Source organism: Rhinatrema bivittatum, chromosome 2, assembly GCF_901001135.1.
Source record: "Rhinatrema bivittatum chromosome 2, aRhiBiv1.1, whole genome shotgun sequence".
NCBI lineage: Eukaryota > Metazoa > Chordata > Amphibia > Gymnophiona > Rhinatrematidae > Rhinatrema > Rhinatrema bivittatum.
In genome coordinates, this window is record NC_042616.1 from 464575742 (window position 1) to 464601786 (window position 26045).

The 26045-nt window shown below is 42.8% G+C and overlaps 1 protein-coding gene across 9 annotated transcripts in view; it reads left to right on the plus strand.

Annotated features, from left to right (window-relative positions):
• Window positions 1-26045, plus strand: part of RELCH (RAB11 binding and LisH domain, coiled-coil and HEAT repeat containing) — a 500624-nt gene that overhangs the window by 269505 nt on the left and 205074 nt on the right. For all 9 annotated transcript variants that reach the window (XR_003854685.1, XM_029590486.1, XM_029590488.1 and 6 more), the window contains 3 exons: window positions 5462-5626; window positions 5958-6105; window positions 22778-22934. Coding sequence is in view for 8 of the 9 variants with exons in the window: in XM_029590486.1 (XP_029446346.1) it covers window positions 5462-5626; window positions 5958-6105; window positions 22778-22934 (470 nt within the window). In the remaining variant the exon portion in view is untranslated. The remainder of the gene's footprint in view (window positions 1-5461; window positions 5627-5957; window positions 6106-22777; window positions 22935-26045) is intronic.

A 26045-nucleotide genomic window follows, 5' to 3' on the forward strand; every position in this document is an offset into this window, starting at 1 on the left:
GTACATTTGTGACCAGTGCACCGATGATCTGACACATCAATGTCAGACCCACATTGGGGACCAGGACTGCCATTGAGTGCCATGGTCACCCTTGACGCCATCGAGGTGCTGGCGCTCCTTTTATGCCATCAAGGTGCTTGACCATCTTTGATGCCATAAGGGCTTTCTGTGCCATAGGTGTCTGTGGGTGCCGTAGAGTCCTGATGCACAAGAATCATCGAGCGCCTTCTGCCTCAATGTGGCGGAGTAGCGGCACCAACCTCTAGTGTCAGGAACCGGGACTGCTATTGAGCACCATGGTCCCCCTCAAGGCCATCAAGGTGCCATGGGTGGCCATCCTTGATACCATCGAGGTGCATGCGTGGCTTCCCTAGATGCCATCAAGGTGCGTGGTCTCAATGCTTTGGCTGCCTTTGATGCCATCGTAGTGCAGAGCTGCCTCGATACCAGCAACACCCTCGATGCCATCGAGGTGCTGGGCCACCATGGAGGCCCTCAAGCATGTTCGCCAGTGAGGCATTTGTTGCTGCTCTCGACAATGGTCAAGCACAATCAACGAGGCACTGGGTTCGCCATTGAGCACCCTGGTCGCCCTTGAGGCCACTGAAGCCCTCGGGCGACAGGGGTTTCAGCCTTGGATGAACTTTGGCCATCTACTAAAGGCACCCTGGAGCGCCAAGGCATCCAGGCACAGTGGGCCGGTGCTCTCAAGGATCCTTTGCGATGTTCAAATGGGGCACCAAAGAGCATCGTGCTGTCTCATCATTGGCCTACAGCTGTCGAGCACCATGGATGCTGATCTCAGGGGCCCTGAGCCACTGGGATCGGAGGCATCAGAAGCCCCACCTGGCTTCATGCACCATCAGTGCTAATGAGTGCTAGGTTTGCTATCGAGGCTATTGTCAGTCATAGCCACTGGTGAGGGATGCCATCGTGCTCACAGCATCGACGCTCTCGAATGTATAGATAAGCCGAGGGGAACCATCAATGATACCAGCAGTCATCGGTTCCTTTGGGCACCAATGAGGCATGTTGGGGCTGTATTGGAGCTGCAGAACTTCTACCTCCAGGCGCCCCTGGCATTCTCTGTACCGTCTGTACATCGATGCCTTCGGGCACTGGGGTCTATATCAGTGCTTCTGGACTGTTAGTGTCCGTAGGCATCAGGGATGGCACTATATGCCATCAAACTGGTCAAGCGCCGTTGAAGCCCTGGGTGCAGCATCATTTGGTGCCATTGATGCGATCCATCCATGGTGAGCATGACAGCACTATGGGCCCTACGGGCACCATCACCACTTTGGGCAGCAGTGGACAAGGTCAGATGCCACAGGACACTTTCACAGAGCACCATAGTCACCGTTGGTCACCATGGACTTTGCTGCTGCTGTTCCACGAGGGAAATGGCAGTGAGCCATTCCCGACACACATTCAAGGGCTATGTTCAGCCTCTTGAAGCATTATCAGGTACTGCGGGTACCATGGGGTGGTGCCTTAGAACACCACCATGCCATAATCAGAGCCCCAATGGTACTGGGGATGCAGTTGTCACACTGTTCCTATTCATTCCATCGAGATTTATTGTGAAGGTGGAGCACAGAATGTGCTGTCGGGTACAGGCCTCTGACATTTACAGGTGACATTTTCTCTGTTTGTGCAGTACACTGCCATGCCAGGGTTCTGCCATCGTCTTGTCAAGGTATCAACATCCTCATCTGTTCCGCACTCTAAGGTGCTAAGAAGTACTGGTGAAGAAGGCGCCATCACACACTCTACGATTGCTTTTTGGCAGCGCACAGCCACTGACTTTAACAGGTGGTGCTCGATCCTTGCTGTACCGTGGGGTTCTACCCATAAGAATGACAAGTGTGTTTGTAAGTGTGCCGCCATCCGTAGGATGGGATACCACTGTATGAGTGCTAGTTAGTGTGCTTTTACGACAGAGGACACTATTCTTCCAGTTGCCCTCTACTATAAGGGTGTGTGTTTCCTTAATAGTGAGCCCACAGGACTGACCTAAGACTGTTCCTGGTTGAACCACTAGGGGAATAAATACCAGGATGGTAGTGTCTTTCGAGACTTCCTGTGTTAGAAATCCCCTTTGTGAGAGAGCCCCTGCAGCCTCAGTTCTTTTGAATCAGTTCATCTCCTTGTAGGCCAATACCGGGGACAGCAGCAGTGGTCACTGGTCCGTTTTTGCTGGAGCTCCTCCATTGATTACTTTGGTGCCCTACCCCATCTGAGGGTGACTGCAAGTGGCAGATTTGGTCGCTTCTGAACTTCAGCAATCAGTGACTGTAACCCAGCTCTCACCTGGAGAGTTGGAAGGTTTTCAGGATCGGGAAGAGGAGTTATAACTGGGTTTCCATGGCAACCTTTATGAGCCCCCCTCCCGGACACCCGTTTGTCCACCCCTACAATGGGTGTCCCTCATTCTCCATTTCCCAGAAAAGGAATGTCACTGCTTCTGACTGGCAGTCTCTCTCTGTTCCTCATGGGATCAGAGAGCTGGTTGGGCGGTAGCACTCTCCTTAGATTGTCCTAAGGCACAGCAGGTCTATTTCATGAGGGAGCCATCCCAGATTCAGTCTCCCCATCATACAAGGAGTCTCCTCTTTGAGTTAGCTCCCTAGTGAAGATTAGGGGTTTCTCCAATCCAGGAATCACCTTTCATAACTGCTGAGCTTAATGAGCATTTTTCATGGAGGACCTGCGGAACCCTACCTCATTGAGGAGGGTTCTAGTCCATCTAACTAGCAAGTATGCATTTCAACCTCTCATCATATCCATTGCTGACTGAGTTGGGGGATGAGGGACCCCTCAACAGAGGTGCTTCTCTTTGGTTGCAGTGGCATGCAGGCTATACTTCCGCATTTTAGGACTAACCCTGTCTGTGGACAGGAGAGTCCTGGTTCATGCAACGGTTGTTCCATTTACTGGACCGCATGCTTCCTTGGGGGAAGTATATTAATCATGGCTGAGGTATTAATACCTAAATCAAGTTGGTGGGCAGTCTGTTTCGACATCCCACTGATCCTGCCCTGGTACCCTTAGTTTCCAGGCTGGTGAAGAAATCCTGTTCTACAGGGGTTTGCACTTGCAGCACCCCAGCTTTCTCTTGATGGAGTGTTTCTGGATTTCTTCGCTGTGGGATTTGCTCTCAGTTTCAGCTGTTGCAAGCAGGCTGAGGGCTCTATTTCGGTAGGTAACTTCCTACTGGAATCAGCAGTGAGTATTCGCTTGGGGTTGAGATATACAATCTAGCAACTTGATCTTACCCTTGCAGCCCAGCGGTCTGTCTCATTGTGTTCTTCGCTCCTTCCGATTTCCAGTTGGAATGTCGAGGGGAGGGGAAGAAAAGCTAGGGTAGTCGTGGTATATCTTGGTGTATACCTACAAGGAAAGATACACCACAATTTCCCTATATTTTCGCCAAGTTCTGGCCAGTACTGCCTTTAGCTTTTCTCACTTCACTAGGTTGTCCAAAGTGCCTTCCTGCTCATCTGAACTATCCTGAGACAGGATGGATAGCCTTGCCCTTGACAGGGTGCAGTGTGGTGAGCTTCAGGCCTAACCTGTCTCCCTGCTCTGAGGTTTGGGCTAGTGAATCCCATTCAGGGATTCTTTCATCCTTTGAAACTCTTGATGCTGTCCTGCATGGTCAGCTTTGTCTAGTACTTTGGCACATAGCGTCTGTCACAGACCTTGCTGTTATTGCTGATTATTCTTGCAAGCATTGCTTGGGTTTTTCTGCCCATTGTGCCTATCAGCCAAACATGGGGCTCACTTCTGCAGATGTATTCTGTCCTTCAGATGCCTGCGGACCGCAATTTTTTTCTGGGGAGCTCTCGGGCCCCAGTTGGTTTTTTGGTTTCTTGTAACACCAAAAGAAACTATGTGGCCTTAGTCTACATCTGTAGACTTTTTCCTGTATCCAGGAGATTCTATACCTACTGTCATTGTCAGGATTTACTGACCCGAAACCCTGCTTTAAGGTTTTCCATGATGCGGAGTATGTTTCTTGCTGGCATTACCATCACTCCCCTGCCTTAAGCGCCTCTGCTACGAATTGAGGTTTTGTGTCTCAGTCTTTTCTATGGTTTTCTCTTGTAGAGCCCAACTCTTTTCTCACCCGGACCCCTTTGTGGGTCAGCTACCTCACAGGCAAAAGGAAGAGAGGTGGTGCTTTCAGCACTGTGAGGTTTCCCACTTTGACCTGCCCAGACAGCCTATAGCTTGAGAATCACCATTGTGTGAGAGCTACCATCCTGCTTGTCCTCGGAGAAAGCAGAGTTGCTTACCTGTAACAGGTGTTCCTCAAGGACAGCAGGATGTTAGTCCTCATGAAACCCACCTCCTCCCCTGGAAGTTGGTTTCTCTTTGTATGAGCTATTTCATGGACTGAGGGACTCTGCCTAGGGGGCAGAGTGATAACTACAGCTGCACATGCTCAGTAGGGCATGTTTGAAAGTTCTAGAATCTTTGAGATCAAAGTTCCAGACCTGGCTCCATCTGATGATATCACCATGTGTGAGGACTAACATCCTGCTGTCCTTGGAGAACACCTGTTACAGGTAAGCAACTCTGCTTTACAGGTCGCATTTAAGTTAATTTTGAATGTTTTTGCTTTTCACTTGTATTTAAAGAATAATTTAATGAAAATCTCAAACATATTTAATGTCATTGTTGTGTTTCTTATTATTGCATATGCTCCTTAATACCCTGCCACTATTTTTGTTTTTGACTGGATTGCTGGTCTGCTTTTCATTGTCTAAGCAGAGGTGCTACCATCTTTCTCGTTATCATGTATCTTCAGTCTCGCCTGTTAGTGACAATAAGTGTAGTCATAGAGGGATTTTCATCACGGACTTAATGCTGACAGTGCAATATCAGTAATGCCTCACTCAGTGAAGATGCAAAAAAAGTCTGTTTTAAAATGAAAAAGGGCTTCTTTCCCTCTTAATCTTGCATTCTGTGGTGCTGGCACCTGATCAACTCTGCCAGCCTTGTATACTGTTGCTGCTGATTCCTCCCTCCCAACTCCGAGCACCACTGCAGTAGGGTAGAGCCTTCAGCTTCACAGCAGGTATGTGAGAAGAGGGCAGAATGCGTACATACCTGGGAAGGTCCTTGTAGTCAGTTACCTTCTGATTCAGCAAATGCCAGACACCTGTGCAGCAACAAGTATGTCTACCTGTAGTGAGGATGAAACTCAACTGAAGTCTGGTGCAAGTCATTAAATACAGCTGTTGCTTGCTCTACATTGCCAAATATGTTCAGCATGTTGAAGTCAAAAACAATTTGCTAATTAAAAATAACTTACAGAAATAACCATTCAGCTTAATATGTTTGTACAAATGGGTATGTGCCTGAAAAAGGAAACTGTAGGACCATACAACATGGGCAGCTGTCCATGGAGAATATGAGGCTCGTAACCTGCTTTTTTTTTGTTCTGTGCCAGGGATTTGAGCTACTGCAAACAGCTTTGGGTGACCCCTCAGAAAGAGTAGTTAGTGCAACACATCAGGTATTCTTACCAGCCTATTCTGCATGGACCACAGAACTGGGGAACCTACAGTCTCACCTTATTCCTACGCTGTTAAATAAGATTGAAAAACTACTCAGGGTAAGTGGCCATTTGTCTTCACATTTAAACCAGCTATCTTTTAATTAACTGGTTCATTTAATTTTTCCATTTATTTCAAATCAGTTTTCCTGTCTTTTATACTGGCTGCTAATAGCTTTTGTCCACCATATATTTCCCAGCAAACAAACCCTTACATGCTCCACTGGAATCAAAATCCACTTGTTTTCTACCTACCTGAAAACAGTTTTCTTTTTGTGGTAGTGGATATTGGCATGCCAAATCAAAAGAATACCAGAATGAATATAATTAAATAACAAAAATCAAATCACAAGCTGTATGCTGAAAGCATTTACTGTTTTGTTTGTTGCAGGAAGGTGACCATGGACTGGATGAACATAAACTCCACATGTATCTCTCTGCCTTGCAGTCTTTGATCCCTTCACTCTTTGCTTTGGTGCTACAGAATGCACCTTTCACCAGCAAAGCCAAACTCCAGGGTGAAGTGTCACAGATAGAAGGTACGGAAATCAGTAAATCTTTAAAACTTCCCATTCCATACCAGAATCTGTATTTGCACTGTGTTAAACAGTGAATCAGTAATGTACTGGAGTACCTGCTGTTTATACAGAAGTTCCGGTAAAATGACATGGTGTGGAAAACATGTAAATCGGCAAGTGAATGTGGTCACTATTTAGTTCTTAGGTAGGTTTCCAAAGCAATCTTAGGTTTTCCTTTTATTTTTCACATTTTTAACACTGTTGCCACCATGCTGCAAAAATAGATTTCTAGTCCCTCGGTTTTAGGATTTTTCCTTAAGTCTGAGTCATTGCCAAGACAGACTGGACTACGGTAAGTGCCAGCATGTGAGGCTTTGTCATTTCCTTTCTGTCTCCTGCCTCTACTATCTCATTTCCATCCCCAACTCCATTGTTAGTGGAAAGATCACCATGTTCTAATTTTAAAGTGGCCCTCAAATAGACTGCCTTCTAAAAAGTAATTTTTTGGCTTATCTAAATGTAGTAGCTTTATGACTTGATTCTGTAAAACCATTGATAAGACTTTGCCGACAAAATGGCATATCTGTTTTCAGGGATTCACGCTATTTCAGGGGGTGCTCAAACCAGTCCTCTGTTCCCCACTAGCCAGTCAGGTTTTCAGGATATTCCTAATGAATATGCATGAGATTTATTTGCATGCACTTCCTCCTTGGGATATTCTGAAAACTTGACTGGTTTGGGCGGAGGGCCTTAAGGACTGGTTTGAGCACCCCTGTGCTAATCAGACTCAATGCATGTAGAGGCTATTGACAAATTAAAATATATTAGTATGTGACACAAGAGGCTACACTACTTTTGATCATATAGATTGTGTCAAAGGAATGCTTTTGACCTGTTGTACATGTGAAAACCCTGCAGTTTTCCATTTTTTGTTTTAACTGACCCTGGTGATATGAATGCTGTTAATTCTCTAGTCACATGGCTATGCTGTGTCAAGAGTTCTTTCCATGTCTGCCTGTTGTCTCGAGTGCTGATGACTTCATCAGTCTGGCTGGGCTACTTTTATGCACAGTTGGAAAAACTGGAGGAAGAAAGAGAAACATTAAAAGAAATAATCACTTGATTTTTACCCTCTGTTTTTTTCTGGAGTGACAGAATAATTTTAGAGATGTAGATGCAATTATTCAGGACTGCAAATCATTAAGGAGGTAATTTTTAAAAGGAGTTACACTATAAATGTAATGTATTATCATAGCAATTTTCAAAAGACGTGCATAAAATACTCTTACACATGAATATCATATGGATAATTCAATGGCATACATTGTAGCAATTTTCAAAAGTCCATTTACACTTGTAAAACCCAATTTTAAACAGGTAAATGCTTTTTAAAATCAGGTCTTAACTGAGAGACAAAAAGTAAGTTCACATAGGAATCAAGATATTTATTTATTTATTTATATTTATTTAAGTTTTTTTATATACCAACATTCAAGACAGAAGTCCCATCATGCTGGTTCACAAAGAACAGGGGTGTAAATATAATAAACATTACAATTTGAACTATAGTGCAGAAAAGCAGTTACATATAACAGGGAAACAATAACTTGGATTAAGAAGGAAAAAGAAGATCAGATAATTATATATGTAAATAATAACATTGTAAGAGGTGGCTGTTAATGCTATAACTAGAGAAGCGTGATGGTTGAAGGGAGTTAAGTGATATTGGAGTTAGGAAAGGCCTGTGTGAACAGCCACGTCTTGAGTCTTTTCTTGAAGGTTGAGATGCTGGGTTCCATTCTAAGATCCGGGGGAATGGAGTTCCATAAAGTTGGACCGGCTGTGGAGAAAGCCCGATCTCTTAGCGTGATGTGTCTGGTGGTTTTGGCTGGAGGTACTTGTAGTGATCCTTTGTAAGCGTCTCTTGTCGGTCTTGTAGAATGGTGTAATCGGAGGGGGAAATGGAGATCGATTGGGGCTAGTTGGTGGATACTTTTGAATATGGTGAGAATGGCCTTGTAGATTATTCTGAAGTGGATGGGCAACCAGTGGAGGCCCATCAGGATAGGGGTTATGTGTTCTCTTCTCCTGGTGTTCGTGAGTATACGGGCAGCGGCATTTTGGACCATTTGCAGTGGTTTGGTGTGTGATGAGGGGAGACCAAGCATGATGGTATTACAATAGTCCAGCTTTGCGAAAATGATTGATTGTAGAATTGTTCTAAAGTCATGTGTGTGGAACAGAGGTCTTATTCTTTTCAGCACTTGGAGCTTAAGATATAGAAATGCGACTTCCAGTTATTCTCTGAAAGAAGTGGCTGCGCCTCAACTCAGCTCCCACTAACATTGCTATAAGTCCTTGATAATCCAGCTACCTAATACTCACACTAGCTGAAATATCTCAAGGAAATGATCCAGGTAATCAGTCTGTACCTGATTTGTGGGCAGATCGCGCTCTTAAGCATCTTAAAACTAAAGCAGCCATCCTTAAACAGCGGCCTGCTCACTTAGTCAAATCAGCCTCTAACGTCGAGAATGAGCATATTTCCTCAGAGGCCAGTGATCACGAGATTTATATCCGAAAATTTATGGAGAAATTCGCCGAAAAATATTTATCCCAGTACAAGCAGGATGCTAGTCCTCATATATGGGTGACGTCACTGACGGAGCCCTATTGCGGGAAAACTTTCTGTCAAAGTTTCTAGAAACCTTTGACTGGCCCTGTGAGGCCACTGAGCATGCCCAGCATGCCATGATATTCTCTGCCACAGGGGTCTCTCTTCAGTCTTCGTTTTTCCGCGCTGCTCTAGGCATCGTGGAGTAGGAGCCATTGCGAGTCTCTCACAACAATTTCTGACTAAAAAGTCATATTTTTCAATAATATTTTCTCCCATCGGGATCTCTCGGGGTTTCCACTGGCTGATGAGTACCTCTGTCTCGTTTTTACTCTTTGAATAAAACAGAATTTTTTCTCTCACTAATTCTCTCATTTTGTCATCAATGGCCGTCGATCAAAAATTGCTACAGGCTTCAAAAAATGCCCTATATGTAACCGGACAATGTCCATCACCGACCCACACCTCGAGTGTGTGATGTGTCTAGGTCAGAATCACGACGTCAACACCTGCCCAAAATGTGCGGAGATGACGGTGAAGGGACGGAAGGCTCGTCAAGAGAAAATGGAACATTTGTTCCATCTCCAGCTTCAGCCATCTCCCTCGACGTCGTCGAAATCGTCTCTGGTCGGATTAAAAAACATCTTCCGGAAGGATCAGGGGATCATCCGTCTCCAGCGTCGTCGACGGCATCGATGAAGTCAATCGGCAAACACAAAACAAAGCATTGACATTGACGTCGGAATCATCTCTTTCCCCCGGAGGAATCGAGCGCAAAGCAGCCACGGAGCCAGGAAACATCGGTTCCTTCAATGCCTGGGCCTGTTCAAAAGGATACATCGATTCCTGAACCTCCACAGGGCTCTGTGAAGGATCTGCCAGCACAGCCTCCGCCACCACGTACAACTGCTCTGACCTCATCAGTTGTAATGCTGGAATTGTCTGATCTTATCAGGCAAGTGGTCATCCAGGCTCTTAAGGAACAGCAAGTTACTCCGGCGCTCCCGCCGATGCTGGTGCCTTCAGCATCGATGCCGGTGGTCACACCAATGCCGGTGACAATACCGATGCCGGTGCCAGGATCAAAGTCGGTTCCTGCACCGAGGATGATTACTACATCGACATCGATTTATGCGCAGATACCGACAGGTTCATCGATGCCGACCTCGATGCCAAACCCCATTGACGTCTTCTACACCATTACTTGCACTTCCATCGATACTAACATCGATGCCAACCTCCTTTCCATCGATGCAGCCGTCGTCTGGGGATCCAGAACGACATGATTTGGCATTTTTCCAAAGTCTCTTGAAAAGATATCAAGAAGTTATCGATGCCCTTCCACCAAAACCATCAGAGGACACTTCTCCAAGAATACCCTCTGATGATCTGCAACCAGGACCTTCGGGCCTTCATCAACAACCAAGATCTTCCCCCACTCTCTCCATATAGGGATGATCTAAATGACACTTGGGATGATCAACATACTGATACATCCTCTGAAGAATTCATGTCGGAGCCTTCACCCCCAGATCAAAGAAAAAAGTCTCCACCAGAGGATTTGTCTTTTACCACCTTCATTCAAGAAATGGCAGCACCATACCCTTTACCCTGGTTGCGGAAGAAGATACCAGGCAGCAGACATTGGAGGTACTTTAATTGTCGACCCTCCAAAGCAGGTATTGGCTATACCAATACATGAGGTTCTTCTGGATCTTCAACATCGAATCTGGGAGCACCCATGCTCTGTCTCTGCTGTTAATAAACAAGTAGATACCACATATATGGTGCAGGCCGCTCCTGGATATCAAAAATCGCAGCTTCCACACCAATCGGCAGTAGTAGAATCTGCTCAAAAGAAGTCAAAACGAATTTGTCCACACTCTTCAAACCCCCCCCCCCCCCCCCCAGGTAAAGATCAGAGATATCTAGACTCAAGGGGCTATCCTGAATACCAGAATTTCCTCTTATCAGGTCTACATGACACAATATCAGAGGAATCTGTGGAAACAGATGCAGCAGTTCATCACATCTTTACCACAGCAATCCCAGGAAGCAGCACAGGCATTTATACATAAAGGCCTGGAGGCTGGGAAGCATGAAGTAAGGGCAGCTTACGATAGCTTCGAGACAGCTTCCAGAACAGCAGCTGCTGGAATTAGTGCTAGGTGTTGGGCATGGCTTAAAGCCTCTGACCTTAGGCCTGAGGTCCAAGACAACTTGTTGATTTGCCATGTGTTGGGGACAACCTATTCGGTTCCAAGGTCCAAGATGCCGTGGCACAAAAGAGCATTCTGAGACCTTACGCCAACTGTCACAAGTTCCACAGGAACCCTCTGCACAGTCATCTCGTCATCCTGCCAGATGCCCATACTACCGACGACGACGTTACTACCCTCCAGCTTTGAGGGGCAGATCCACTAGGCCGCAACAACGTTCCCAGGCCAGACAACCAAGGACTGCTCGCCCTCAGCCTCCGCCACATACATGACCTGCTGCTGGCTTTTGAAACGCAGACCAGGGAACAAATCCATCTCCTCAACCCTCGAGCACATCTATCAGTAGGAGGCTGAATATCCTATTTTTACAACCATTGGATAAAAATAACAGACCAATGGGTACTTTCCATAGTAGCTCGAGGTTACAAACTCAGTTTCCTCTCAATTCCACCAGAAACTCCACTGAGGTCATATCTGCAGAACGAATCTCACATAATTCCTCTACAAGCAGAATTATCCACCCTCCTGAGAGCCAGAGCTATACAACTGGTGCCCTGGACTCAGAGGGCAGAGGATTCTACTCCCATTATTTACCGGAGGCCTACGTCCCATCCTAGATCTCAGAAATATCAACAAATTTCTGAAGAAAGAAAAGTTCAGGATGGTTTCTCTAGGCACCATGCTTCCACTTCTTCAAACAGGAGATTGGCTTTTTTCTCTGGATCTTCAAGACGCTTACGCTCACATTCCAATATTCCCTCCTCACCGCAAATATCTACACTTCATGGTCCGTCATCAACATTTCCAATACAGAGTTCTGCCATTCGGACTTGCCTCTGCTCCCAGAGTATTCACAAAATGTCTGGCAGTAATTGCAGGTCACTTGCACAAGGAAAGTGTCCATGTATTTCCATATTTAGACGACTGACTCATCAGAAGTCAGTCTCAACAAGGAGCTCTCACTTCTCTCAGTCGAACAATTTCTCTACTTCACTCCATGGGTTTTCTCATCAACTATCAAAAATCCCATCTCACTCCGTCTCACCTACTTCAATTCATAGGTGCAGACTTGAACACTATCCTATCAAAAGCCTTTCTACCCGAGGATCGAGCAAACACACTTTCCCTCTGGGCAAGCTCCATTTACTCACAGAAACAAGCGACAGCTCATCAGTTTCTAACCTTACTAGGCCACATGACCTCCACGGTTCATGTCACTCCTATGGCACGATTAACCATGAGAGTAACTCAATGGACTCTAAGATCACAATGGATCCAAGCCATTCAACCACTACATTCTCCAATCCAAGTCACCCACCAGCTACGTTCATCTCTACTATGGTGGGCGAACAAGGACAACTTGCGCAAGGGTCTTCCAGCAACCAGTCCCACAGATAATTTTAACTACAGATGCATCCACCTTTGGTTGGGGAGCTCACATAGACAATCTCCAGACCCAGGGTACTTGGACAAAGCTCGAAGCAATTTTTCAAATACATTTTCTGGAACTTCGAGCTATACGTTATGCGCTGCATGCGTTCAAGGACTGCCTTTCACACAAGACTATTCTAATCCAAACGGACAACATGGTAGCCATGTGGTACATCAAAAAACAGGGAGGTACAGGCTCGTATCTCCTTTGTCAAGAAGCTGCACAGATTTGGGACTGGGCTCTAACACACTCAGTGTTTCTTCGGGCCACTTATCTGGCAGGCATTCAAAATGTGCTAGCGATCGACTCAGTCGTTAATTCCAACCACACGAATGGTCCCTGGATCCCTCAGTAGCGACCAGGATCTTTCAGCGTTGGGGTCAACCAACAATAGACCTCTTTGTGTCACACCTGAATCACAAAGTGGACAGATTCTGTTCCCCACACAAACCGAAAAACCAGCCAGCCAAGGATGCCTTTGCTCGCCCTTGGAACTCAGGCCTACTATACACATATCCTCCAATACCACTCATAATCAAAACTCTAGTGAAGCTACAACAAGACAAGGGGTCCATGATACTCATAGCTTCGTATTGGCCTCGACAAGTATGGTTTCCCACACTTCTAGAGCTGTATTAACTAGTCTGCATAATTTTGCTGATAAGAGCAGAGTCCTCAGTGCAGCCTGAGCTCTGAAAGAGATCATGAACCAAGGGCACAGAATTATGTTCTTTCCTGATTTCTCCGTAGATTTGCAGCAGAAGAGATAAGCTTAATCGGGTGTTAAGTAGGAATTGCAGCAGCTTAACGTCCAATATGCTATGATTTACCCCGCGAAGCTAAAAAAAAATAACTGTCACTGGTAAACACACGATTTTTAACACTGTTAAAGAGGTAGACAAGTGGAATCAGGGTCATAATAAAGAACCAACTTCCTGCTTGCCTTGAAGGTAGATCTGGCACAATGTACAAAGTGGCATGCTTATTATAATGGGACGCTTGCACCAGGCCTAGAACGAAAGCATTATTGGAGGTCTCCAATTCGTGGTTACTCATATTTGTTTTGATGCACATGAATGTCTGTACTTTTTTTTTTTTCACTTTAATTTATGTTCTATTGCACTTTTTGATCACCTCTCTTGAGAATTCTGTTTGAAGGTTGCACCTCCATGGCAGCTCGATATGTCACATGTTTATAATCAGCACATTTCATTGTGAGATATCTTTGGAGGTATCATGTTGTCTTGTATTCAGTGTCCGCAGTGCCACTGTGGGAGTTCAGAAACCTAGAAGGTCACTGCCTCTGCTATCGAGACTTTGGCTGGAAAGCACAAATGGTCGCAGACGCGCTTATGTGGGAATGCTGTTGTTGGTAGCTGGAACTTTAAGATCTCTCATTTTTATTTTTATTTTTGCGGCTCTCCTTTCCTCTTGGACTTTTATTATGCTGTGGGGTGCCTCAACTCCTTTGAGAAATCTCAATCTCAAAAGAGCAATTGATTGTGTGTGTGAATGAGAGGGAGTTCAAGAGTGGGAGGTAGCAAGTGTGCATGTGTGGAGGAGGGGCAGTGAGAGAAGTGTAAGATTGAGGGTGGGTACAGAGGAGATAGCAAGAGTGTATCAGAGTGATAGGGGAGATGAGTGTAGGAGAAAGTATGAATGTGGGGAGAGAAAGGAATGCTAAGGATGGAAAGAGAAGGGCAAGTAAAGGGAGGGCACAGTAGTGCGGAGAGAGAGGAAAATAGTTGTGGGAGAGCAATAGTGTAAGATCAAGAGTGGTGAAGCAAGAGTATGAGTAGGTTGCAGAGAGGAGAGAGCAAGTGTGTGTGTGTGTGTGTGTGAGAGAGAGACAGGAAAGAGCAAGAATATGGGGAAGTAAGGATGAGAAGGGCAAGTGAGGTGAGAGACCAAGAGCTGAGAAAGTGAGGGGGAGTGTGAGAGAGTAGGGATGATCAAGAGGAAAGAACAAGATGCGGGAGAGTGAACAAGGGAGCAAGAATGGAAGAGAGAAAGAGTTAAGCAGGGAGAGAGGAGATCAAAGATGGACTGGAGAGGATGAAGAGAAAGGAGTAAGAGAGCAAGAGGGCCAGGGATGGTAGGAAATGGAAAAAGTGAGGACTCTGCATTTTGCAGAAAGGAAGGAATCTAGGATGATGATCTAGGAGAAAGAAGATTAGGGACGGTGAAAGGAGAGCAAGTAGGAAGAAAAGGAACATGAGAAAGGGAAAAAAAAGGAGGAAACTGGGACAGAAAAAGGAAGTGAGTTAAATTTTATTCTGCTAGAGGAAGGAGAAGGAAGGAAGGGAGAATTGAAATAGAAAAGAAAGAGACAAGAGGACACCAAAAAGAGAAAACAAAAAAAAATAGAAATAAGGCAAGAGAATGAGAAAAAAAGAAGCTAAGCCAGAAGCACCCAAGGCTGGAAACTATTTTATTATGTTATAGAAAATATTATATAGTATTGTTTGATCTGTCTTTATGTAATTACATTGTGTTTGTTTCATTGTTCTTTGCCTTGTAGCCTAATGGGGAAAAAGGCAGTTTATAAATACCAAAATAAATGCAATATTAATTAATAAATCAGTGCCTTGACAGGGAGTGGGTAGAAGAAGAGAGAATCTGTACTACCTCTGCCTACCCCCATCCCCATTCACCTATTCCGCCTCCCAAAACCAGTGAGTCACCAGTGATCTATGGTTACTGCCTTTTTAAAATCGTAATTGCATGCTTAGTGCTCTGATGGGAGCCTACATGAAAACTTTGCATTCAGTATCTCTTTTTATCATAAAGGTGGTCTTTTTAGTTGTGATTTGTTCCGCAAAGTAGATTAGTAAGTTAAAGGCTTTCTTATCAGTGACATCTTTCTTATAGTTCTTTCTGGATAAGGTTGTTCTGCAAACAGGTCCTAGTTTTATTCCTAAAGTTAATATGCCTTTACATCAAAGCTTGTCTAAAGGTAGATAAAACTTCACTGGATTTTCAGAGCTTCAAAATTTTGTTTTGGAAAAAAAGATTTTTTGGAATGTCTGAACAGCTTTTCTTTCTGTATGGGGCAGTAAGATAAAATGGTGCTAGATGCCACTGACATGATGGGGCAAAGGATAGCTAGCGGCCAGCTGGCTCCATTTTGGAAAATGGCTGCCACTAGGTACGCTGGCCCCCACTAGATGACCAGGCAATTTTGGTAAGTCCAAGGGGATCAAGGGGATTGGCTAGGTTATTTGGTTGGGGCTATCATCCAGGGGCCTATTTTTTGAACAAAGGAGAAGAATTGGGGTGGGCCCTGTGTCCAAGGTTTGTCAAAATGAAGTTTTTTTTAGGAAGAACTTCAGCCACTTCTAGGAGCTGTAACAGGGGATATGGATGAGACACGGGGTCTCCAGAGACCTCTGGGGTCTTTGACACTTTTTGGGGGGGGGGGGAAGGGGGATATGGTCCTGGGAGCATCTGGATGTATGTGAGCATCTTGCTGTTTGCAGGGGAAGTTAGCTACAACTCTTGAGTTATAGCTAACTTTGAATCAAAAAATGCAGCTTGTGATTTTTGAGGCAAGCTGTGTTATTGCATGTATTAAGGTAGTAATTAGCTGATTAGCATGCATTTGCATTTTAATCAGCGCTTTAGTATACTCATGGTGCCGGGACAGATTAACATATATTTTAAATATCTCACACTATCATTGCTTTAGGCCTTTCACTGTGCGGTAAATGGCCTAACACAACTTAGTAAATGAGGCCTTTAAATTGTAAGCCCTCTTGGGAATGTAACTCATTTTGAACTACAGTGAAAAGGCATGAGCTAAATAAACAAAAATAAAATTAAGTGTGAGGTAAAGAAAATGTTAGCTAAACTTAGCTTGGGCATTTTAAAATAAATGCAGTAAGTTTCAGCTTCTCATAGCTTAAATCATTGATTTAAAAGTATAGCTTGGTTGGTCATGTCACAGTAATAATCCTCAAGCAAACAAACTTTCCAGACTTTTAACCCATATGAACATTTTCTTCTCTTTGGAAAGGAAAATGTGATTCTTCCCATCTTCAATGACCTTACATCAGAAACATCTGATAGGATCACGAGCTAAGCTCTCCCCTGTACTGCAGCTTTTATACCAAAAGACAGGAGAACATGACAACTGATCTACTTTCATTGTATATGTATGTACAGTAGCTTCAGCATATCAGTAGCTATTTGTGCTGTTCAGGAATTTTAAATTTGCACTAAATTAAACTAACAAAATAGATTTTAAGGGTAACTTTGGGCTGCCACAAATTAATTAAAGTAGGATCAGGGAAGAGCTCCTGTATGCTCTATCTCAGGGGTGGGCACTTCCGGTCCTCGAGGGCCACAAACAAGTCTGGTTTTCAGGATATCCCTAATGAATATGCATGAGAGAGATTTGCATGCACTCTGCCTCAGTTGTATGAAAATCTATGTCATGCATATTCATTAGGATATCCTAAAACCTCGACAGGTTTGTGGCCCTCGAGGACTGGAATTGCCCACCCCTGCTCTATCTCATGGTTCCTGACTCTTACTGGCACTGTGTTGCTTTGTGACAGTGTTAATTGTGGAAGATTTCATAAATGAAGAGAGTAGCAGTTAGACACCTACAGAATAGGAAACTGCATTTATGTTGAGTGGCAACACTAGATTTTACTTTATTGCATCCAAAAAAGTATAAGAAGAGAAAAAAGGATTCAGTTAAAGTGAGGATTGTTACAACAGCATTGCCCATTTTTATCTTTATAGCTGCCAACATGCCAAGTCATAGCTTGGATGGCTTTTCTGTAGAGACGAGCCCTTAAATCAAGTTTTTAAAGTTCTTGCTTTCGACGGACAAGTTGAGATGTTACCAATTATTTTAGATAAAATTGTACCAACTATGTACTTTACAGTATCTTAAAACTATACAAAACCAGTAGTAATACCCTTCTTATGTATGGTTAGAGATTTTATATGAGCAGTGAGCTGCTAAATTTGATAGACCTCTGCCAATGCAAAGAGAACATCTGGTAGACAGTCATCACCTAGTCCCCCAGGAGAGGCCTCTGGATTAGCATATGAGAAATGGGATTCCTTTTTTTTTTTTTTTTTTTTTTTTTTTAAACCTGCTTACTTCTTCCTCCTTCTGTACTCACAGCTCAGTTGGAAGCAGGCCTAGGATCTTGGCACATGAGACTTAGGCATAGATTTTGAAACATGCGTGTGCATCCATGTACGTGCCGATTTTATAACATGCACGCAGATGATATAAAATCCCGTTGGCCATGTGCACATACACGCCAGATTTTATAATCTGCGCGCATATGCGGGCGGCGCGCAAGGGTGTGAATTTTTACAAATTTTGTGCGGCGACACAATGGGGCCTTCCCCAGTTCCCTCCCAGTCCACTTCAATTAAGGAGCGGACTGGGAGGGAACTTCCCTAACCCCCTGCCTAACCTTCCTTCCCCTTTCCCTCTCCTCCCTACTCCCTAAACCTAACCTACCTTACGTTATTTTTTTTCTTTCTTACTGCTCCTCAGGAGCAGAAGTAAGTTGCGAGCAGCTGCCGGCGCGCACTTCCTCGGGACAGCGTCTAATGGCCGCTGTCCCGGCCGGCCTCCGTCCCCCCGGCCCGCCCCCTTTTTAGGGCCTGGCACTTGTGCGTGTATCGCCACTTACGCACGTGGCCAGCCCTTTTGAAAATGCACGCGTAGAGCCCGGCCACTCGTGTAAGGGGTAATTTTTTACACGCACCAGGCTTCTAAAATCCGGCCTTTAATTTGCAGTTACTGTACTTGATCTTCCCCCTATTTTACATTACCCCCAGTGTTCTTAGTTTGGTCACTGCAGTGACGATCCTGGGCCAGAGGCCATGTCACAGAGCTCCTTCTGGAACCATGCAGTCATGGGCCATGAATCCAGTGGTTTGGTGTTACCTATGAGTGGTGACCATCACTCCCTCTGTAGCATGCCCAATTGGCCTAGTGGAGCGAGACCTGACTCACGAATTGAACAAGGGATCTTCCGCCTAGCAGTGTGCGGCACTGCCACTCTGCCACCGGGCTGGCCCAACAAGATATTTCTGGAATGGGGCTGTTTGCAGTAGCCCTGATCAAGAAAGTGTGAGGCTTCTGCTTCAGAAGATCAGAAAACAGGCTAGTGGCAGATGCATACTTCCTTAATTGAGGAGGGGGAATCGATCTTCTGTATGTGTATGATCCTATACCTCTTGTAGCCAAAATCTTGAAGGAAAAAAAAAAAAAAAAAGAGAACTGTGTTACTCATAGCTTCTTTTTGGTCTGACAGATCCGGTTTCCAATCCTATGGAACTTATCCCTGAAGAAACGAAGTTGGAATCTTGCCCAACCCTTCTCACAGGGATTACCTCCCCCAGAAACATTCTCTTTAAAAATGGCTTTTGCTATAATAAACGATAGCCTGCATCTTTTAGAGAGATGAAAGTTTTGTCACCTTTCTCTCATGGCATGTGATAGACTGAAATGGACTAACTTATTTAACCTTTTAGGTACCAACGTTCCACAAGTGAAACATTTTTTCATATACTTTTAATTACTTGCACATTTTTTTATACCATATTTATACCATATTTGGGTCTAGTTAACTAAGATATGTAGAAAGGGGCATCAGGAAATAATTCCTTCAATGAGCAGGATCTAAAAGATTAAGATAAGTTTCCTGTTTTTTGCCTTGAGAAGTAATGAAAAAGGTATCAAAATTGCTTCCATATTGGGAACTCTGTAGCTCTAGCCCAGAGCAAGCCTTTGAGGTAGGAGTAAATATATTTAGATCTGATAGTTCAGAGAGCCAAATGAAAACCACAGAAGTGTTCCTGAGCAGAGTGGATGACGTTAATGAAGTGTTTATGGTGGCACCTCCTCTTGTGTGCCCTGAATATATATATATATATATGCATTTTGCATCCATGTCAAATATCTTGAACTACCCTTAATATCACCCACCTATCCCCTTTTTAACTGTATTTATTATTTATTTATTTAGCATTTTTCTATACCGACTTTCCAATAACAAAATTATTGATCAATTCGGTTTACATTTTAAACAATAACAACAATGACAAGTAAATGTCTTACAATGAACAGGTCGAATTAACTTGGATTAAGATATATGGGGGTAATAACATAATTAAGATATATTAACATAATGTTATTACCCCCAAATTAATATTTGTGAAAAACCAAGTAGTCTGCTCTCTGCGGCACAACAGTAGAGGTTAATTCAGTCCTTAGTGTGCTGAGGAAACCAAAACTTCGGTTTTTGGCCTTATGCAAAGCTGCAGTACTTTGTGAAATATTGCTGGTTAGATATCCAAGACTCTTTTAGTGTTGCTTTTGGAAGAAGAATTCTATAAACTGTAATTACATCCCTGCCATGTGTTTTATGAATTGCTTCTTTGGTCTCATAGTCCAGATCTATGATATATATATATATATATATATATATATATATATATATATTGAGCCTACAAAGAATGTCTTACCTACTAATTCTGGTTCTGAGAAACTACATATATTTTTCTGGACTAGTTCAACATTGCACTATGATAAAAATGGTTACTATTGTGGAATAGCTTGTTCTGATCTACACAAAAAGAGTATTAAAAACAAATAGCAGGTAAATGTTTCCTATTTTCACATGATGACCAGTAGCACTTGTCTCTACCCCTGTTGGTATAGAGAGGAAAATCTAATGCTCCAGAATAATAGATGAAGTTAATCAGAATTAAAAGGTCATTTTTTCCCTTTTTTTTTCTCTTTATTTAAGAGTAGGATGCAAATGACCTCTTTAGTAGCAATTGAGATAAAAGAAATGGATCAAGTTAAACACATGATTTTTACCTCGTCTATAAGAGAATTTTCAGTGCTTTTATCTTGGCCTTCAGGAATGTAGAAGTCCTATTTATAAATATCTGAGTATAAGTTTATAGGCCTATTAATGCCAGTACTTCCCTTTTCTGTTCATATTGCTCAACCTCTTCCAGTTTTCAAAAACCTTTTCAAATATTTTTGTTCCTCTGCCAAATAATTACTACTCTTTACTTAATGCATCTGGAGTATTTTAATGGCTCCATTTTTTTTTCCGGATCCATCATTTCATAATGATTTCTGTACCATCTTCCACTCTCCCGCTCTCCTTTGTTCAAAGTTCACCAGAGAAAAATGGATTCATTTGTGGCAGAATGGAAAATGCCTTCATTCCTCATTGAGCCTGTTTTGTTTAAAGGCATTTTTAAGATACAAACAGTAGAAAAATGTTTAGTTATTTGTAAAAAAAAAAAAAAAAAAGTTTCACTCCTAAAATTGAAAAGTATTGTCTAGGCTTACAGTATTATTGCTTGTATGTATTTAACTTTAAAGTAATAACTAAAGCAGCTAATGATTAGCGTATTCAGAGACTGACAATAAAAAGGCAGATAGTAGGGAAAAAGAGCAAAGAAAATTGTTTAAAAATATGCAACACAGAAATGACTGCTGGACCTATGGTTTATAAGAAGATCCTATTTTATTCATTGGGAAATTGGCAGTTCTCATTTCAGTAAGTTTTGGGATAGAATGTTTTAAGTATTGATTTTTTTTTCTTCTTTAACTGGATCTTTATCTTGGTGATAAAAAGGTAGAGATGTAAGGTGAGATTGCACCTCTGTTCATATATTAAAGATGTACCTGCCAATGCTTAAACTTGCCAAATGACCTCTTTTCTAGTGTCAGAGCTTTATAGTATTCTAAAACTTTAGAAATGTTCTCCTTATTGAAGATGTGTGACTGTGGATACTATAGAAGTTAAGCACAATGAGCAGGATGATGCTAATGGAAATGTAAATAGTATGCGACCAAATCTAAAATCATATCACATCTTAATGTTTTAATGTTTGAGAGCAGGATATTTAAATTGTGAAATGTGCATACTGTCAGTCATAATATTGAAACCATCCTTTCACAAAAACAGTTGAAATGTATCCTGGACTATCAAAGTATGAAAATCTCATTTGGGTTTCATGTTTGTTAGTCTTGGAATATACACACTGGGGCCCTGATGACATAACTAGAAGAATCAGAATGGGATTTGCATATGAAAAGCTATCAGTAGAGCGCTATAAGGGTTCATGGAACCTTATTTTGAATAACTCAATAATTAAGACTTGAGAATTAATTAAATCAACATATCCTTCGTTTATTTAACAGTTGCTTGCAAACAAATCTTTCGGTCCCCCGACACGGATCATGTTTCGCCACAAGGGCTGCGTCAGGAGGGACAAAAGCCCAAAAGTGAAACGATAAAGCCTGTGTGACCTGAACATGTTGTGGAGCCCTGTGGAGGGAGCCACCATACTTTCGCTTTCATCCACTAAAGTTGTACTTCTAATTAATATGTTTGTAAATTGATTTGAATTCCCTCCGCAGGGCTCCACAACATATTCAGGTCACAGGCTTTATAGTTTCACTTTTGGGTTTTTATCCCTCCCGACGCAGCCCTTGTGGCGAAACACGGCCCGTGTCGGGGGAACCAAAAGATTTGTCTGCAAGCATCTGTTAAATAAACGAAGGATATGTTGATTTAATGAATTCTCAAGTCTTAATTATTGAATTACTAGCTGTACCCGGCCACGCGTTGCTGTGGCTCAGTCTGGTTAAATGGAAAAGAAAGAAAAAAGAGAGCGCACGTTTCTAATATGTTTAATTTCCCAATGCGCATTTGCTCTGCTCCGGCCGTCCCAACTCCCTCCCCCCCTTCCCCGGCGGTGAACGGACTGGCTCGGCGACTCTTCTACCCTTTCCTCCTCCTGTGTGTAACTGTCCGGGAGTCCCTACTCCCTCCTCCCTTCCCCAGCGGTGGAGGAACGGGCTGTGACTCGTCAGAGCGGTGACTCGTCTGCCCTTTCCTCCTCCCCTCTGTGACACCCAGCACATAGCGCAGAGCTCTGTGGTCCGCACATGTGTGGTAGAGCTGCTCTCTACTGCGCATTTGAGCCCATTTATATTGTAGATAGCGTGTGTTGCTTTTACGTCCAACAGATGGCGCTGTTTTTCCAAAAAAGCATGGTTTTACCTGTCACAGGTGTGACATCTATATAATATAGGTATATAAAAACGTGCGTATTCGAATGCAACGTTGTGTCAAAATTTCAAAGCAATCGGTGAAGAACTTTCGGAGATTTAAGATTTTGAACAAACGAACATTTACACTTTTATTTATATAGATTCAAAATAAGGTTCCATGAACCTTTATAGCGCTATACTATCTTTTATGGTTCATACCTAATTGTATACCGCTCATAGTCTCCACCTCTTGTTAGCAAAAGCTATCAGTGACCATAGGATGAGAGTAATAAGATTTTTCTCAACAAGTTTGCCACATCTCCTAATTTCTGTATTGGCTTATGGCTTTTTGCTGCTGTTTCTTACAGTGACTAGGTTCCCTCGACCTGTATCACCCCTTCAGGATGTGGCAACTCTTATCGGAAGCCGTGAGCAGTTGGCAGTGCTGTTGCAGCTTTATGATTACCAGTTGGAACACGAGGGCACAACAAGCTGGGAGAGTTTGCTGTGGGTTGTCAATCAACTGTGAGTCTATTGGATTTCTCTCCAGCTCTCATTCTCTGTATAATTAAAGGAACTAAATCACAGTATTTCTTCTGTAACTTAACCATAGCTATCCACCCACAGCAGCTTTCTACTCATTGCCACTTTGATTTGTTTTGTCATCTCTTAAATTGGTTCCACTTTTTCTTCAAGATTAAACAATTGACCTGTTAACGAGCCATTAAATACATTTTTAAGCCTACAAGCCAAAACATATTTAATAATACAGTGAAAGCTGTTAAGCATAAACAGCATTACATACGCAACATGAAATGACTTAGATTGTTTTTTAGTGTATTCTTTGATTACCATGAAATTAGGTAGGCTTTTTGCATGCAGTCCCTTTTAAAGATTACATAGCATCCTGTAATTCTGCAGGTAATTGTATGGTCATGTTGAGATTTTTGCTATATAAGTCTGAAAAGCAGGGAGAGAGCTTATTTTAGAAGGTAGAACTTATGCTGAAATGCTTGCGTGCTTTTGCCTAGTCACACTATGGGTTGGTATAATAAACAATCATTTCAGCAGGAAACGACAATTATAGGAATAATTGGATTTGGAGTTCATTGTGAAGTTAGGATTTGGGCCTATTTTTTTTTTCCATATTGTGGTTTAAAATGGTTTGTTTAGTCAAGACCTCAAAAGGGGTTTTAGTTTAGAGAAATCTGAACATCTGTAAATCATTATAACTCAACATGGCATTCAGTGAAGATGCAACTTTGACTAATGTATAGCAACATATGCTGTTGACCCTTTGCTAGGGCCTTATGGCTTATGCTTTTAAACTGGCTTTAATAAAATAAATTGCCACTTCCAAAAATGATATTTCTACAATGTGTTTAGACTTGTTCCCTGTGTGCTAAAGATTTTTGAGGGAATATCAATACATTAAATGTTTAATAAGAATCAACAGTCTGTCAATAGGCTGAGTATTCTAAAATAAAATATGAGATGACTCTTAAGACCCGCGTGGGAGCGCAGATGAATGCATTTGCCGGTGCTTGCACATGGACACGGCAATTTTATAACATACGCGCATATATGCGTGTGTTATAAAATCGGCTGTACGCACGTACACGTTCACACGATTTTATATAGACGCACGCATGTGCGCACAAATGTCGCCTCACGCGTATAAGTGGGAGGAATTTAAGTAGCTATGCACACCAACACAATAGCCCTTTTTCCCTGTCGTTCTCACCCTCTAGCTAACTTGCCTCCCTTTTACCCTATTACCCCCGACACTTAAAACCCCGTTGACTAGGCTATTTTTTTGTGTTATATGTCTCACGCACCATCCATAGCAGAAGTAAAGTTATGCGGTAGGGGACCCAGGTGTGTGCTTGTGCGCGCAACCACTTACATGCTGACTTCATTGTACAGAAGCGACACCCATGCTCCGCCCATACTACCCTTTTTGCTTTTTATGATTTGTGTGTGTAATGGGAGATACACACGTACCCACATAGATTTTAAAATCTGCGCCAAGTCACGAGTGTATCTTCCTTTTTTGGATGTAGGGGTTTTTAAATCTACCAGAATATATGGATCCTTGAAGCTACAATACCAGCTTCATTTTTATTTTCTCAGGTTGTGTGAATATATGTTCAGTCATTTTTTGTATGTATAATTTATAAAGTGGAATGTACAGACATACATCAATATACAGTAACACCACACACAAATATTATTAAAGACAGAATCAAGGTGGTTGGAACGATCCAACTTTTTAGTGTCCGTCTCCGCATAATAAGAATGGATGAGTTTATACTAAGTTTTTCTTTATTGGTTTTGTTTTTGTTCCTGCCACTGGCAGGGTCAGCGAGCTGATAATTGACTGATCTCACTAAGCAGCCCCATAAAGGTAAAAGGTGATTTTAATTAGACAAGTTAGGATTTATGACCTGGAAGTTAGAGCAGTCACACACTGGTAACCCACACATCTAACTTTTACCTAATCACTATAAACCAGTGCTGTATAATTTCAGTTTTGGTTAAATTTTCTCACCCTGTAATGTACGAATGATGTGATGATCCTCCTCTCTCTAGCTAATTGATCCTGCAGCTTTGTTTAGAGTTATACAGGAATGTATGGAAAGGTACATCATGAGTGTCCATGTTAGACACTTTTGTGGTTTGTTAAAATACACTTCTTTCTGCATTATAGAAGTGGGTTCCTCTTTTTGAAACAACTAAGAAGACAGAGATTTGTGGGATATTGCAGGGGTGTAAAAATAGAAGCATAAGATCTCTAAACCCAAGGAAAACTAGCCACAAAGAGAAAACGATGTGATGCCCTCTCTCCTTCCGGTCCCCATCACGTCCAAGGCCACTCTGCTTAGATGTGTCTAAGCACACTCAGGCAGGAGTCAGGGACAATGTTTAAGTGATTGGAGCCAGTTGTTTGTTCACAGTGGGAAGCCCATGTAGTTGAGAGGAGAGAGGGTCATTCAGTTTATCTGGAATTAAACATACTAAAAGCACATTTTAAGGGTCAGATATACTTAGCATAAATCTTTAATCTGTCTTGAGATGATGTCTATTCCCTACTCCCTATCAGATCAAAGCTGGGGGTACCTCAAGGATCATCCCTTTCACCAACACTATTCAATATTTATCTCCTTCCACTCTGCCATCTACTATCTAACCTCAAGCTAACACACTTCCTTTACGCGGATGACATTCAGATCCTCATCCCGATAATGGAATCCCTCCACAAAACGTGGTCTTACTGGAACAGCTGCCTTTCGGAAATCAAAAACATGCTAACAAGCCTCAACCTCGTGCTAAATACTAGCAAAACTGAAATCCTCATAATAGCTCCAGACAAGTGCTCTCTATTCAACCCAACTAGTTCCACCCAACTCTCCTTCACATCAATCGACCACACACCACAAGTAAGAGATCTTGGTGTACTTCTGGACAACCAACTCAACTTCACCAAGTTCATAAACAATACTACCAAAGACTGCTTCTTCAAATTGCAAGTCTTAAAAAAATTAAAACCTCTTCTACACTTCCAAGACTTCCGCTTGGTAATACAATCTATCATCCTCCCTAAACTGGACTATTGCAACTCACTCCTCCTGGGCC